The 15114-nt window shown below is 44.0% G+C and overlaps 1 protein-coding gene across 1 annotated transcript in view; it reads right to left on the bottom strand.

Annotated features, from left to right (window-relative positions):
• Positions 1 to 3515: 3515 nt before the first annotated feature.
• The window catches only part of LOC142590435 (PRELI domain containing protein 3B-like), a 59095-nt gene continuing 47496 nt past the window's right edge, over positions 3516 to 15114 (bottom strand). The window contains exon 6 of the mRNA XM_075702542.1: positions 3516 to 6137. Within this exon, the coding sequence (XP_075558657.1) occupies positions 5967 to 6137 (171 nt within the window). The 3' untranslated portion in view covers positions 3516 to 5966. The remainder of the gene's footprint in view (positions 6138 to 15114) is intronic.

Here is a 15114-nt window from a genome sequence, read left to right as displayed (position 1 = left end):
GATCAGTTTAATATAAGTCCTGCACAGTATGGTTTTTGTATAAATAGGTCGACTGAATTAGTTCTGCTGACCTAAAAGGAATCTATATTGCACAAATTTGAGGAAATTTGAGGAAAAGAAAATGGTGCTTGGAATTTTTCTTCTATTTTTCCAAGGCCTTCACCCTTATCAGTCACAATGCTTCCCTTAAAAAACTTGATCGTTACGGCATTCAAGGCACAGCTCATTCTCTTATTACGTCCTACATTCAACACAGGTCTCTGTTCGTAGCTATAGCCGGTGACCATTCCGAGTTAGTGAAAACAGGCATCCTGAAAGGGAGCATACTGGGTCCGTATCTTTTCATATTATACATTAAAATAATAGACAATGTCAATGCTTCTGCAAAGTGCGTAATTTACGCAGATGACACCAGCATGTTTTTTGATGGTGACTCAGGTTCTGAAATGTCAAATTGAGTCAATATAATGCTTGTAAACATATGCTCATAGGCAATAAACAATTATCCTAAGATTAACGCAGAAAAAACAAAGGCAGTGCAGTTTCATCCCCAGTAACAGTTTCAACTATTCCCCATTGAACAGTACTGAAATGGAAATAGTACCATTTTTCAAATCACTCGGCGTATATTTCTCCGAAATTATGTCATGGGATTGCCAAGTAGTAAATCACATATTAAATTGTCTAGAGCAATAGGTACTATGCGTCGCAACTGTAGTTATATTCCTACATCCATTAATATTGTTTTATATAATTCAATATTTTCTTCTTTAGTTAAGTACGGAATTCTTCAATACGGAAACCACCCCTACAACTGTTGAGGGTGGTATGCAATGCTTTAGTGATGGTTAGGATGCTTTTATTGAGCTGGTTCTTTATTGAAATGTATGCTGTTCTGTACATTGTATGCACAATTCCAATGAATGCATGCACTGTTCACTTCACTATGCTGAGTGCTTTCAGCTTCTGCATTACGAGGGGTATGAACCATTGCATTTATTGCTCGCTTAGGGAGGAGTGAGCCATTACTGATATTTTTTGTTCATGGACGGACATGAAAAATGCCGACCACCAAGAGGCTAACAGCTTCATTGTGGAAGAGCACTACGCCTTGTTTCCAAGGCACCAGACCTCTGCCACACCGCTCCTTCGTTTCAAAAGCGCACAGCTATAAAAATTTTATCCTCATACAAATATAAGCTTTGTCGCTTATAAAGAATTGAAAAAAAAAAAGAATGGTTACACATTAACAAAACTGGCATCGTTAAAACAGCACATTTCTACTCATAAATTACGTCACCCATAACCTCGTAACGTTGACATGAGCAGAACTACGACGACCAAATGCTACAGTTTTGTTTGCCGGAACTGTTCAATTGAATGCACTAAAAAAATGATCTACATGTATCTATTCTGCCTCTGAAACGGCTAATCAATATAATTGTGCGATAGCTTTTGCTGCTGTAATAAGTTCACATCCTTTTCTTTTATCACTGCCTTATTCCTCTTAAAAGTGTGCGAAATGTCTCCACAATAATTTTGTTTATTAACTCCAATTGTGGTTGTTTTCATTTAGTATGAAGGTTATGCATTATGTATAATGTCTGCTTTTGCTTAACCACTATGAAGCTGCCTGCGTATGAGGTGGCCAGGTTCCCCTCGAGCTTCTACTGGCAGCTTTCTGCCTGGTCATCCGCACACCCTTGTTGCAGAATAAACTCAGCTGAATGCAATCTGGATACCCTAAGCTACGTTACTGCCGTGTACTGACACTTAGAAACAAAGTATAATTCACCCTATATTCTTTATAAACATTGCTGCCCATGGAACACATGCAACCTACTCATGGTGTAATATGTGCAGACTACACAGTGAAGCTTAATTTGCATGGCAATTACAAAACTACACAAATGAACATGTAGCAATAGAAGCCACTGACCCACTGCATGAAGCGACCACAAAGCACTGCCGATCATAAAAGTGGCACGAAAAAAAAAAAAAAGAAAACTGCACATGGTATTGATTTCAAGCCAGCACCATAGAAAGTTGCAGAGTTGCGATATAATACATTGCAAGAATGCCAAAAAAGTTTGTACATGTTTGTAGAAGAAATTTTAAAGAAAGGAGATCTGCTGGCAGGGGATAAATTTACAAGCAAATACCTGTAAACTTGCAGTGGCCCCTAAAATGGAGCCACGAGGAGAGATGAACTAATGCATCAAAGTACCTACCACCGTTACATGGCAACTTTCAGTTGCTACTGAGTCAATCTAAGTTGAGCTGTACTACATGGCAGATGCAACTGCCAGTGACATCTGAACGGCAGTTGACTTCAACTGAGATTGACAATCCCAGTTGAAACAAGTCAACTGCCAAGTGGGGCGAGTGGATAGCGTGTTGTTGCAAATTGCTTCTCCACTGCCTGCCAAAGGGTTTGTTAGGTCAGTCAATAACCCTACACACTGCTCACATGCAAAAGACAGTGTACCAGGTAAATCGCAAAAACTAGCATGGACACCCGAAAAAGGCATGCAACACAGAAACCAGAGGATAGGCTTCAGTTTGCTTGGATATTTAACTACCTGTTTGTTAGAAAAAAAGATTTAGTTAAATTGAATAGAACTTTTGGCAAAAAAATACCTACATTATTAGTTATCTGAAAAATATAGAAGGATGCTTTTTTCGTCATTTAAAGATGCTTCTACACCCTTATCACATGACCATGTGTGCTTAGCTGAACACGGAAGTGCCATGCAACTCCAAGTAGACTTCTATTCAGTTGAACGGCAGTTGAAAGTGCCTGTATGAACAAAGGCAGTAGATGCAAACGACAACTATTGTATGGGATACAATTCATCCAGTTGTATCTTGTATCTCAAATACTTATCGCCTCAGTATTTTGTATATGTATCATGATACATCTGCAAGGTGTCTTTGCCCTGCCCTGCTTTATAAGTAGCCTGTGCTTGGTTTGAATGTTTTAATTGTTTGGAACACCTTTTATACTAGCATCATCTTTCAGGGCTCCTCTTCTAACAGTTCTCAGAAAACATTCTCCACAGAATGTCTCAAGGGCTACGCATTTTTCTTGTATAACTCTATGATGCATGTGCGAGGTTAATAAATGGATAGTTATTGGTAGGTATGGGTATGACAAATTCACATGCATACCATGCCAAAATCATAAATGCACACAGTTTTCATGGAACCATGTTTTCAGGCATTTTAAGTCTACAAATATAGGGGGAAATGGACTTCAGCTTTTCCCGTGTCTTTGCAGCAAACAAGAAATTTTGCTCGAAAGAGTCTATTAATCATGGTGGTGCCTTGAAGAAAGACTAAAAAAATAATGAAACAAAGCAGAAAAGAAAGAGGACGTAGAAAATGGCTGCAACCCGCTCTGCCTTGTGAAAGATGTTCTAATGAGCTTGAGAAACATGGATACCTTTCTTAAGTTATTCACATGAGTTTTGATGCAAACAAAGATAATATATTAACTCTGAAGAGAGTGGAAGTCAGTGACAATGTTCCCATTTTTATTTGTACCAAACTGCTTACAGCACTTCAACTTGCTTTTCTTAGGCCTGCCTGTTATAGAGAAAACTAATCCGGAGAATTAAATACTGTAGAGTACATGGCTGTATTCACTTATACACATCAAGGTGTGGTTCGCACCAAAAGTTTAAATGTTCAGGTCATTATAAAAATAGCCTGTTTCTTTTGTTCCCGGAGCAAATGCATGTATGCACACTCTCCGTCTACTCAGTCCAACATCTATTCTAAAGCAAGAGTGGAAGAATGTTTCAAGGTACTGGCTGATCCCACATAACTTACACCAAGCTGTATTTCACGGTTGCACAAGCAACCAAAGTCAAGACACTGGACGCAACTTTGCACGATACAGCCCTGCAACAACACAGGCCACGGTTGAACACGTCAGCACCTATAAAACCACAACACCAGAAATTGTGCTCCAAGACTGACAACTTTGCAGCAGCAGAACAGTAAAAGTGGTAGGCGACAATTGGCAGGTACAAACAAGAAATGTGTGCAGCCAACAGCTGAGAAAGGACAGGTGCAATTGTGCGCTGCACTGCGTAATCACATTTGAAAGACCTAGTGAAAGTGGCAGTCACACTTGTGCCTTCAATTGCAGCAAATTGAATTATTATGCCTGCACACCTTCCTCTGGATTTCTGATTAAAAGCGAGGCTCTGCACTACCATAAATACATTGTCATAAAAATCTCCCACCTCTACAAACTGCTTGAACACAACAAAGAAAAGCATCTGTGGCACATTTTTTTCAATGTAGTACAAAACAAGTGTGTGGTTACAAATTTGCCTCCAGTTGCTAGCTACTTGTTCTTAACGCAGGATTTTTACTAAACCTGTTGGATAGAATGCATCCTGCGACACGAGCATCATGCTTTCTGGGACTCCTTACAGCAGGTCTCAAGTCAGGCATTGAGCTGCAGACATGGTACCTGGCTCTCGTAAGCCACACTGCAACATGGTCGAGGAGGTGTGGTCGAGGAGGTACCATATGATGTGGAAAGAGTCCCAATATTCAGACCGTTCCCACACATCCACCTGGTCGACATTTGTTATCTTCAATGAAAAGCTACTGCATCAAGGTGAAGAAAGTAGTCATACGTAACTGTATGTAAACACATTATTAGCCACAATAAATGTGTACATTTAGAAGTCTAATATTCACTGTAGCCAATCACGCAAGTTATATCAATAAGTAATCCAATGATCTTGAAGTTACAATACAAGAAAGCTTCTGAACAGCAACAAGATGGGAAAAAGCCTACCACACCTCCTGAATGAATCTGCAAAAATGAAAAGATCTGCCAGAGGAAGCATAGTCTATGTGCTTGAACATATCTCCACATTCTGTGGCAACATGCATTATTTGAAGACGCCTACAAAAAATGCAATATGCATGAATAGCAGGCTTTCTGCAAATTGCAGAAAAACATACCAGGATTCCTAGTGCATAATCATTGTACAATTGGACTACACGAAGTGGTTCCCTAAATGGAAACCAAGAAATGTGCTGGCACAGCGATGTATTCCATTACATAATAAAATTGAATGCCTATGTTCGCAAACATTAAATAACATGTAGCTGACACAGAACATACATAAAGCATACACTACAGCACAGGCAAAAGACCAGTATAGGTCTCCCCAACTGGCTGCAGAAAAACTGCCTGAGAGGTTACAACTTTGGCATCCTGGAAAAGACCAAATACCAGTTATTTCTAGCAGCACTAACCTCATGTCCAATCTTTATTTATTTATTTATTCTTTATTTAAAATTTTGATTCCCATTCCTGGAACAAATACCCTCTTTAAGCCAAATGACAATGCAACTTTATTAGCTACAGTAGAAGAGAAACCTCAATTTGTTTACACACACTGGCTAAAAGGTACTAGCAAATGCAATTCCGACAAAAAATATAAGGCTCCTCCATAGAAACATCCACTCACTTCCAGACTTTCTTTAAATAAAAAAGGTCACTGCTGCAGATCCCCTCATATAAATAGACAATCTACAGTGCCACAAAAATGCACTCAACTGCACACACTAATGCCAGCTGGCTAGCCTAACTCGCCATTTCAGTGGTGACAAAGCAGTCCCTGCCAACATGTCACGCAGCTGTCCATGTGCGCACTGTGCTCATTTGAATGCGAAACACATCAAGAACATTGTACACATATGACAAATGCACAACCTTCATGTGGGCACATCCCGCTGGAAATTGGTCAGAGACCTCCACAAACACTGACGAACTAAAAATGTCCACGTTTCAAGATGAGCTCTTCCATCGCCATACTCTGACACAAACAAGCACAAAGGGCTGTTCGGACAAGCTTGCCCTCAATTGGTTAAGTTTCCTAATCTGGTTCCTTGCTTCTTCCTTTGAAAAACATGCAGTTAGCTAGGGCCCAGTGTCAGTTCTTGAAGTGGTAGTGTGGCTCTGATGTGGTCAAGTGGCTCAAGTCATCCATACTTTTCTTGGCAGCTGATGTGATGATCCCATCGACACTCTTCACAGTTCGGCATGTCAGTTCTTGTACCTCTTGACTCATACGACCAATAACCCACTCCATAGCCAAACGTCCCTGCATAGAAAGAATGAGGCAGGTCCAGTATATGTATAAAGGCAACTGCCAAAAGTAACTGCAATGTACGCATTGCACAGTAAAGCAAGACTGTTCCTTTTCAAACTAATTACCAATGAGAAAATGAAATGCCAATAAAGTACCTTCAGCAAGCACTTACAGCCCCCTAGATGTTGTTTGTAGGTTATGAATATTCTGTGTACACAAATAACCTTTTAACATAACCTGTAGGCTTGCCCATTCTGTTCATCAGACTAACAAGATTTGATCTCAGGAATGCTACAAAGCAATTAAGAGATGTGTAAAGTAGCACATATGACAGTTCAATTTAAGTTTTGTTGTTACTGCTAAAAGCAGCAAAAGATGGAACAAGCAAAGAAACCTTGCAGTTTTTTTTATTTGCAATCTTTTGGCTTTGTATAATTACAGTGGTGGTCCAGCAAGTTAAGGATTTGGAGCAGGGAAAAGCAGTTCTGGAGCAGCTGCACTAGCCTTCTGGAGCAGTTTTGGAGCAGAAAAATAGACCTCGTTTGGAACATTTGGTGCTGCACAGCAACAATGAGTAGCCATTTGGTGCAGCTTGTTATTACTGCAGAATTGGTAAATGCTGCTCAACAGTAAAGGAAGACACAAGGTCAACAGTCAGCAGCAGCCAATTAGGCTTGTGTTCAGATGGATGCTAGTATACCACACAGGGTATGTTGCAAACAGATTTTCGTTTGGGTAGGCAAGAAACTTTTGTAAAGAAGTACATAAAGCTCTGTAGAACAAAGCTATGCAGGCACGCATAAGACACATGAAAAGTTACAGCTGTGCTATAACAATTTCTGCCATCAAGCATACTAAAGTAATGGCAAATGCCTTGCGTGCATTCCAAATGTGCTTTGATGCGTTTATTTTGTGGATTGCATTCAATAACCATGCTCGAAGCTACGACAAGAGACTGATGTGAATCTATAAACGGCATCCGGAATGAAATGCTGCCGTGCGGTGTGTTGCGAAGATGGCAATAGTAGCCGTGGATAAACCATGTACCATACCTTAGACTCGCTTTCATTACGAGACAGTTAGGAGGCTTTACGAGTGTCATGCAGCCTTTGCAAACAGATACGAGTCGATTTGGCACCAAACCGTAACTTTAGTTGCCGACACCCAAACGACCCGAAAAATTAGTGCCAATTACACCCAATGGTCTTTGCTTCCGCCACCAAGGTTTGTAAGTGGTAGGGCTGGCTAACACTCCCAAGGTTAATTCTAGTAGTAAAAACATAAATACCCAAGAAAGTGGATGGGGAAACGGCCCCACGGTAGAGCTCAATTGGTTAGAGCATCACACGCGTAATGCGAAGACGTGGGACTGTTCCCCAGCTGTGACAAGTTGCTTCTTCATCCACTTTCATTGCCATTAATTTATCATTTCTTTAATTCAATTAGTATGTACAAGCAATTTTCCCTATGTTGTCCTTGGTGTCCTTGTTTTTTGGCTTCTTATGATACGATTATTAAAAATTGGGCTGCTCAGTCAACCCCCTTTCCTCTTGTTTGTGGCATGCCATTCTCAAAATTCCGAAGAATAACTTTGTCAAGAATGTAAGACAAGGTACTAGCAACTTTACTGATAGAATAGTGTGGCACTATAACCCGCATATACTGCGCGTATATAGCAAAGCGTGGCATACACATATATAGTGAAATTTCGTTATTACAAACACCACATTAACGAACCTTTCAGAAATCCCCAGCCGACTTCTTATGGTTTCAATGTAAAAGGACTTCTTATGGTTTCAATGTAAAAGTATTTCAGCACTACAATCTTCAGAATACCAAATGTTTCAGAATAACGATCGTTATTCAGTTTCCCTGTCATGTTAACAATGCCTCAGTACTGCAAACTAATATTCCAAAATCTCGGGGTTCTTAGATTTCCATGTATGTTTCAAGACAGTCAAAACAGTAGCTAGCAGACAAGATGCAGAAAGCGGACACCACGTAGCACGATTAGGAAAAAAAAAACGCGGGAGAAAATTTTTTAAACCTATTCCGGACGCGATGACGCATCGGGTTTTTCGAGCGCATGCTCCACCCAGGCAAGTGTCACTTAGCAACAGAGGCACATCTCTTCCTTCTTTTGCCCTTTCTATGCACACCTCTTTCTTTCAAGCTTCTTTCTGTGCCCGTACTAGCTACGCATGTGGAGAAATGTAACCTCCGAACTCATGGCGGAGCCACACGGCTACATTTTGCACTTTCCAGACGATATCGTTTACACGCACTTGCACTTTAGAATATTTCAGGTGGCCACCTTGAGCGAGACAATTGCGGTGTCTGCGGCAAGGAATGTGAAAACAAGCAAACATGAAACGTTGCGCTTTGGAAGTGACATGGAGCTTCCTTTTTGTCAGTAGTTTTCTCAGAGTCAGCGTCTGCTTCATGCTCATCACTCTTACTATACGGTGCTTCGGTGATGCATCGCGGCGGAATCTACGGAAAATAGCAAGAGCACAGGTCGTGAGCCAACAGCGACATTTTCATGGACAGCTCAAAGAGTGGCAACTCATGAACTGATGGGTTGACGGGCAGAATGGTTAATTTTGGGGCTTTCACTATAACAATCTTTCAGAATAACGAACGATTTTCGGCAGTCCTGCGTGAATCGTTACATCGAGATTTGACTGTACCTAAACATACACTGAAATTTTCATTGAGCACTGGATGCATATTAAAGAAGCCCATGTGGTCTGGGTGCACGTTAAGAAGCCCATATGGAGCCCCCACTGAGGCGTGTCTGACATAATTAGATCGTGGTAGTGACACGTAAAACAACAGTTTATTTTAAATTGCAACATTCCATATCACGGCTGCTGTACATGCCAAAAATTAAGAGCACGGCAAAGGGAGCAACAGTGCAGATGCACTGACACTGTTTATTCTGGAAAAAGTATCATTGCATATATGGTACATGTGCATGACAAATGAAATGAACTGGGTACTATAACACGCACACAAGAAAAATGTGAGAAGGTCAAACGAAACCACTGAACCATGCAGCTCACTTAATTGCATAATCTATGGATGATAATACTTCTGTGGGAGAGCTATTCTGGGCTGAGTGAGAACTTCAGCTTGCTTTTTAAAGGGCCCCTCACCAGGTCTGGCCATCTTTAGCTGACAAGCGCAGAGCATACAATACGCGATAACAATAGTGTCTGCAAAGTATTACATCGCTACGTGCCTTGACAAGATCTGAAATTTCAAACCGAATGCTATTTGCCCTTCTCCTCGCAGCCGCGGAACGCCGAGACGCGCTCGCCGAGTCAGCACGGATCCACATCTGCTCCTCGAAGTTTTCACCCTATCAACGGAACCTTCTTCGATAGGACTCCAAACTTGTGCTAGGAAGACGTCTCAAGGTACCCACCTCCCGGTGAGACGAACTTTTCATCGTTTCTCCGCAATTAATGGAAGAACTTGGCCGGCTTAGCCGGCCGCCGGCCACTAAGCCTAGTCCTTGGCTGGACGCCACCTCGACACCACCGACGCCACGCGCGTTCGTGGGCTTCTGAAGCATGGAAATCAAGCAAGCAGCGGCGTCCGCTTCGACACTCGGCCACTGGCGCACCGTAGGGACAACGCCGCGCCAGCAACACGCCACCACTGTGATTGTTAAATTCACAGCATGCCTGAACCTTGCTGCAATCGACGTCGGTACCCTCAGCAACGCTATTCGCTCGGCGGCAGGACTCAACACAGTGGAACGCAGCAACACATACTTCAAAATCCGCACCACACAAAACCTGGTGGCCGTTGACACCTATCGTCGATCTGCTGCCGACAAGCTCGCGGAACTAAAGAGCATCACTATCAACGATGCAGCTTACGAGACAAACACCTACGTGGCCGCTGATCCTATGAACGCACGCGGCGTCATACATGGAATACCCACCTCGGTCTCCGACTGAGAGCTGCAGAGTATTGTGGAAGTAGAACAAGCGAAACTCCTGACTATCCGCCGAATAGGCACGTCCAACAACGTGATGGTGACGGTGGAAGGCCCACGTTTACCCAGATTTGCCCTTATTAATCGCGTTGTCCAGCGCCTCTACCCATTTCGACACAGAAGTTCGCTGTGCTCGCACTGCTTCACGCTCGGTCACGCCACTGACGTATGCCCAAATCGTTCGATGTATTGCATGTGCCATCAATGCAGTAGAAGATTTCCCAGTGCGCAAAGCATACCCTCCCATGAGTGCTTCCCCTACTGCCATAATTGCGGCGGTGAACATTCGGCGACTTCGAAAGACTGCCCAGCAAGAAAAGAAGCGGACCGCGCGGCGCGTTCGCGGGCGTCCAAGCACCGTCACCGACGGATACGCAACACGAAGTCCTTCCAGTATACATCAGATTTCCCTGAATTGCCACAGGGGACACACCGTCCCCGTCAACAGGACACAAGAGTCACTATAAGTGACAAGACCCCAGACACCTCCATCGCTACTTCCAACCGGTTTTCCGTCCTTCGCCAGACGAGTCGCAGCCGGAGTCGCAGTCGCAGCCGGAGTCGCAGTCGCAGCCGCAGCCGCAACCGCAGTCGCAGTCGCGGCCGCAACCACAGCCGAAGTCGCAGTGCCAACCAAACAATCACAGAAAAATCTCCAAATGGAAGCCCGCCGTCTAAGGCCGCCAAGCGATCTACCACTCCGGAGCCGAAACGTCCCAGAAATGACAAGAGTCAGCCAGCCTCTGATAACGGTGAGCCAGTCCGTCCAAACCTACCTACTAATTCCTCACAATCCTCACCTAACACTTCACAGTCAACCCGTTCTATTTTACGGACTCCAGTCCTTCATTACTCGTACTCTCAAGCTCTTCAGCGCCCTATGACACCATCTACAACACCATCGCACATGCCGGACCAAACAAGCATGCAGCGCCTTGAACGAGCGGTGCAGGTTTTAACGGCTAAAGTAGACAGCCTCGCGAATGAGGTTGCAGTGATTCGCACGATACAGGCTGAAATGCAATATCTAAAACAAGAAATTGCACGCACTGATGTCGTCGTTCAACAGCTAGTAGCGAACGCGCAAATATTCGCGCGTGCACAGACATCCACGCAGTCCAAGGTCGATGAGCCCTCCGGCTCGGCAAATCTGTAATATGGCAGGCCCTAATCGACCTTTAGTAATATGGCAATGGAATTGCAGGAGCCTTCGAAGGAAGAAGGCTCTCTTACAACAATTCATCTGCCGAGAAGCGCAGAAACCAGATATCATTTTAATTCAAGAAGCTAGCGGACTTATATCATTATCGGGATATGAACACTTTACCCAAGGAAGTATTACTAAACGAGACAAAAGAGCTCCACAGGGTGTGACCGTTCCCATTACCACTGTAACATACGTGGCCAAACATATTCCAGCTATACAAATCGATACTGATTCCATAAACAATTCGACTCAGGAGCACGTTACTGTCCAATGCCGCTTCGGCAGCCGTGACGTTCTAATTATCAATGCATACTGGGTCCCAAGGCTCGACTGTCCTTCTCTGAAATGGTTGGACACGTACACAAAGCTACATAAGGACAAAGACATCATTATAACTGGGGATTTCAATACACATAACATATCATGGGGCTACCAGCGCACAACTAAAGCAGGGCAGCGCCTCGAAAGAAAAATGCAAGATAACAAGTATACGTTTCTTAATGACACAACTGAGCCCACGCGCCAAGGAAACAGTGTCGAACGTGACTCTAACCCGGACTTAAGCTGGTACCGCGGAATCGGGAATGTAACTTGGGCGAATCTTCACGAAAGTCTTGGAAGTGACCATTACATCATTGAAGTTACTCTAAGCATTCCTCGCTCTAAGGCTCGCCTTGCTAACGCAGCTTCTAGTACACAACTTACTGACTGGCACCGATTCCGATCAGACCTAGACAGGGCCGACGAACAGCCGGGCCTACATTCATGGGTGAAGAATATTAGCGAGACGAGGAAAAAGTACACCAAAATGATTGCGCGTACTGCTGAAAACCCACACATAGACTCTCATCTGCTTAACTTATGGGATAAAAGACACAGGATAGTACAGAACTGGAAGAAACATAAACAGAATCATAGCCTTCGCAAACTTATTGAGCAAATAACAGTAGAAGCACAAGAATACGCGCAATAACTTTGCACTGAGAACTGGTTAGAAACATGTGACAAGCTCAACGGCCGCCTACATACTGCGAGAGTGTGGAATATCTTAAGATCACTTTTGGGCCAAGGAAAACCACGACACACCATGGAGAAGATAATGATGAGCTCTGGCCAGACACGCGAAGAAATAACTGATGAAATTCGTCAGACGTTCTATCCCTTGGACCAAAATGCAGAACAACTTCCGGATTACCCAACTGAGTCACTCGAAGAGAGTACAACAGGCATAAACAGCCTGTTTACTTTAGCTGAGCTACATACGGCTCTCTCTTCGCTGAAACGAAACACAACGCCTGGCAAAGATGGGATTACTTATAGTACACTTCGTAACTTACCCTCTTCTCAGTTAGAACAGCTTTTAAAATACATCAACAATATTTGGGAATCCGGAATCCTTCCAGAGGAATGGAAAACGGCAATAATAATACCAATCCCGAAACCCGGCAAACCGGCCAACTGTATCACAAACCTACGTCCTATATCTTTAACGTCGTGTGTAAGCAAACTGATGGAACGCATGGCCCTTAACCGTCTCAACTGGCACTTAGAAAACAGCAATGCTTTTCCTTACACAATGACAGGCTTTAGATCACATGTTAGCACTCAGGATACCATGCTTCGTATCTCGGAAGATGTGTATCAAAATCACAGTCTCGTACAAACCAGAGTAATCGCAGGTGTAGATATACACAAGGCGTTCAACCACGTGAAACACTCCGCTATCCTTAAGAACCTCTTGACCTTACGAACCGGCGCCCGCCTCTACAATTATATTAAAGATTTTCTTACCGGTCGCTCTATACAAATTCAAATCAATGGAGAGCTGTCAGCGCCATACCCTCTGAGTACAGGAGTCCCTCAAGGCTCAATCCTATCACCCACTCTCTTCAATATTGCTTTTCTCGATCTGCCTGCCCGGCTCTCTTCCATCGCACTACTCGAACACAATATTTATGCAGACGATATTACTATATGGTGTTGCAAGGGGTCCCTAGGTGAACAGGAGCACACCATCCAGTCAGGCTTAGATACCATTCACGAATACGTTAATGGTATTGGGCTTAAGTGTTCTCCAACAAAATCTGAGTACATAGTAGTAACTAATCAAATAGGCCGCCGCGCGGAAGAGCAGCGCCAAAGCATCAGTCTCCATATCGAACACACTGAAATACCGCGCCGATCTAACATCAAAATACTGGGCTTCATCCTTCAGGATGACGGTAGAGCTGAAGTATGGTTGGAAAAAACGATCCGACAACTAAACCAGATATACCACATGTTATCTAGAGTAACACGTAAACACAGAGGACTAAAGGAGCAAGAACTTCGAAGGATTATTGAAGCGCTTGTCTACTCCCGTGTGCTCTACCAACTTCCATATCAATCTCTCACTAAGACCCAGCACTCCAAATTAGAAACGGCGCTCCGCAAATATACGAGATTAGCTTTAGGAGTACCCCGATTCGCCGCAAACGACCTTGTGGCCGCCACTGGGCTTTTCAACACACTTGATGAACGCATTACAATTTGCAGACAAGCGCAAATTCAAAGGCTTCAAACATCCCCACAAGTGCGCAAACTGCTCGAACATCAAGGATACCAGACAGGTGCCCTACCGCCTTTTCCACCGTTATATTCACCACCATGGGACTCACTACCAAGATTCACGGTCCTACCCATACCACAACATATGCAGCCGCACAAACACGAAGCTCGCCGCTCCCAGTTAGTCAAACGAATAAATAGGAAAAACCCACTACCAGACACTACGTATTATTATACGGACGCTAGTCACTCGGAGGGTAGATGTCTAACTGCAGTAGTCGGCCCTGACTACGAGCATGTAAACGCACACATAGGAGTCCCCGACCCATCCGACGCAGAGGCTCTTGCTATTCTCGAAGCAGTCACCCGGCCTCATCATCCTACCCAACGCATCTTAATTCGCACCGATAGCCAAGATGCATGCCGCATGTTTCGCGACAACTTGCTACCTGAGCATATACACAGCCTACTTCAATGTCACTTGGATGCACACCCTTCGCTCTATGTTACCTTGCAGTGGATACCTGGGCACCAAGGCATGGGGGGGAACTCTCGAGCTCATGAGCTCACCTGCGTAGTTAGTTTTCCGGGTCCCCCGTGCCTATGGCCATCCGAATTTAACCCAAGGGAACACAGAAAGACTTTGCACAAGGAGCGCACATCACTTTTAAAGCAACTTCGCGCCAATGCCGTCGCCTTTATTACTCCCCCTTCTAACCTCTCGCGAGAAGACAGCGCTATTCTCCGAAGACTTCAAACAAACTCGATAGTGACTCCTCTTTTCCGTCACTATATTCAAGGCCTACCTGGGCCACCGAAATGCCCGAACTGCACAGAATATCCGTCCCTAGAGCATTGTCTATGGCATTGCCCTCACACTCAACCCAAACTGCAGTCATCCCTCTCTAACATTCCCACTAACATCAAGCCACGGTCATAGACGGACTGGCTCACTCCACCACCCCATGCAACTAACATTCTCCTGCCGGTGCTTATCCAGCACGTCAGAGACGTGTTGGGTAAGGACTGGTAGCTGACCGACCAGGGTTGAGCGCCGGACGCTGGCGTAAAAATAAAAGTTTTTTCTCTCTCTCTCTCGCAGCCGCTGCGCTCCAAGCCGGAGGGTGACATACAAGTGTGTGTGCTGTGACGTTGCTTGTGGCGACATGTGACTTCGAGAATTATTCAAGGCAACATCTGTTATTTGTGTAATATGTTGCTTGAAT

This window comes from Dermacentor variabilis, chromosome 1 (assembly GCF_050947875.1).
Source record: "Dermacentor variabilis isolate Ectoservices chromosome 1, ASM5094787v1, whole genome shotgun sequence".
NCBI lineage: Eukaryota > Metazoa > Arthropoda > Arachnida > Ixodida > Ixodidae > Dermacentor > Dermacentor variabilis.
Note: the sequence above shows the minus strand (reverse complement) of the source record. Positions and strands in the feature narration are given on the sequence as shown.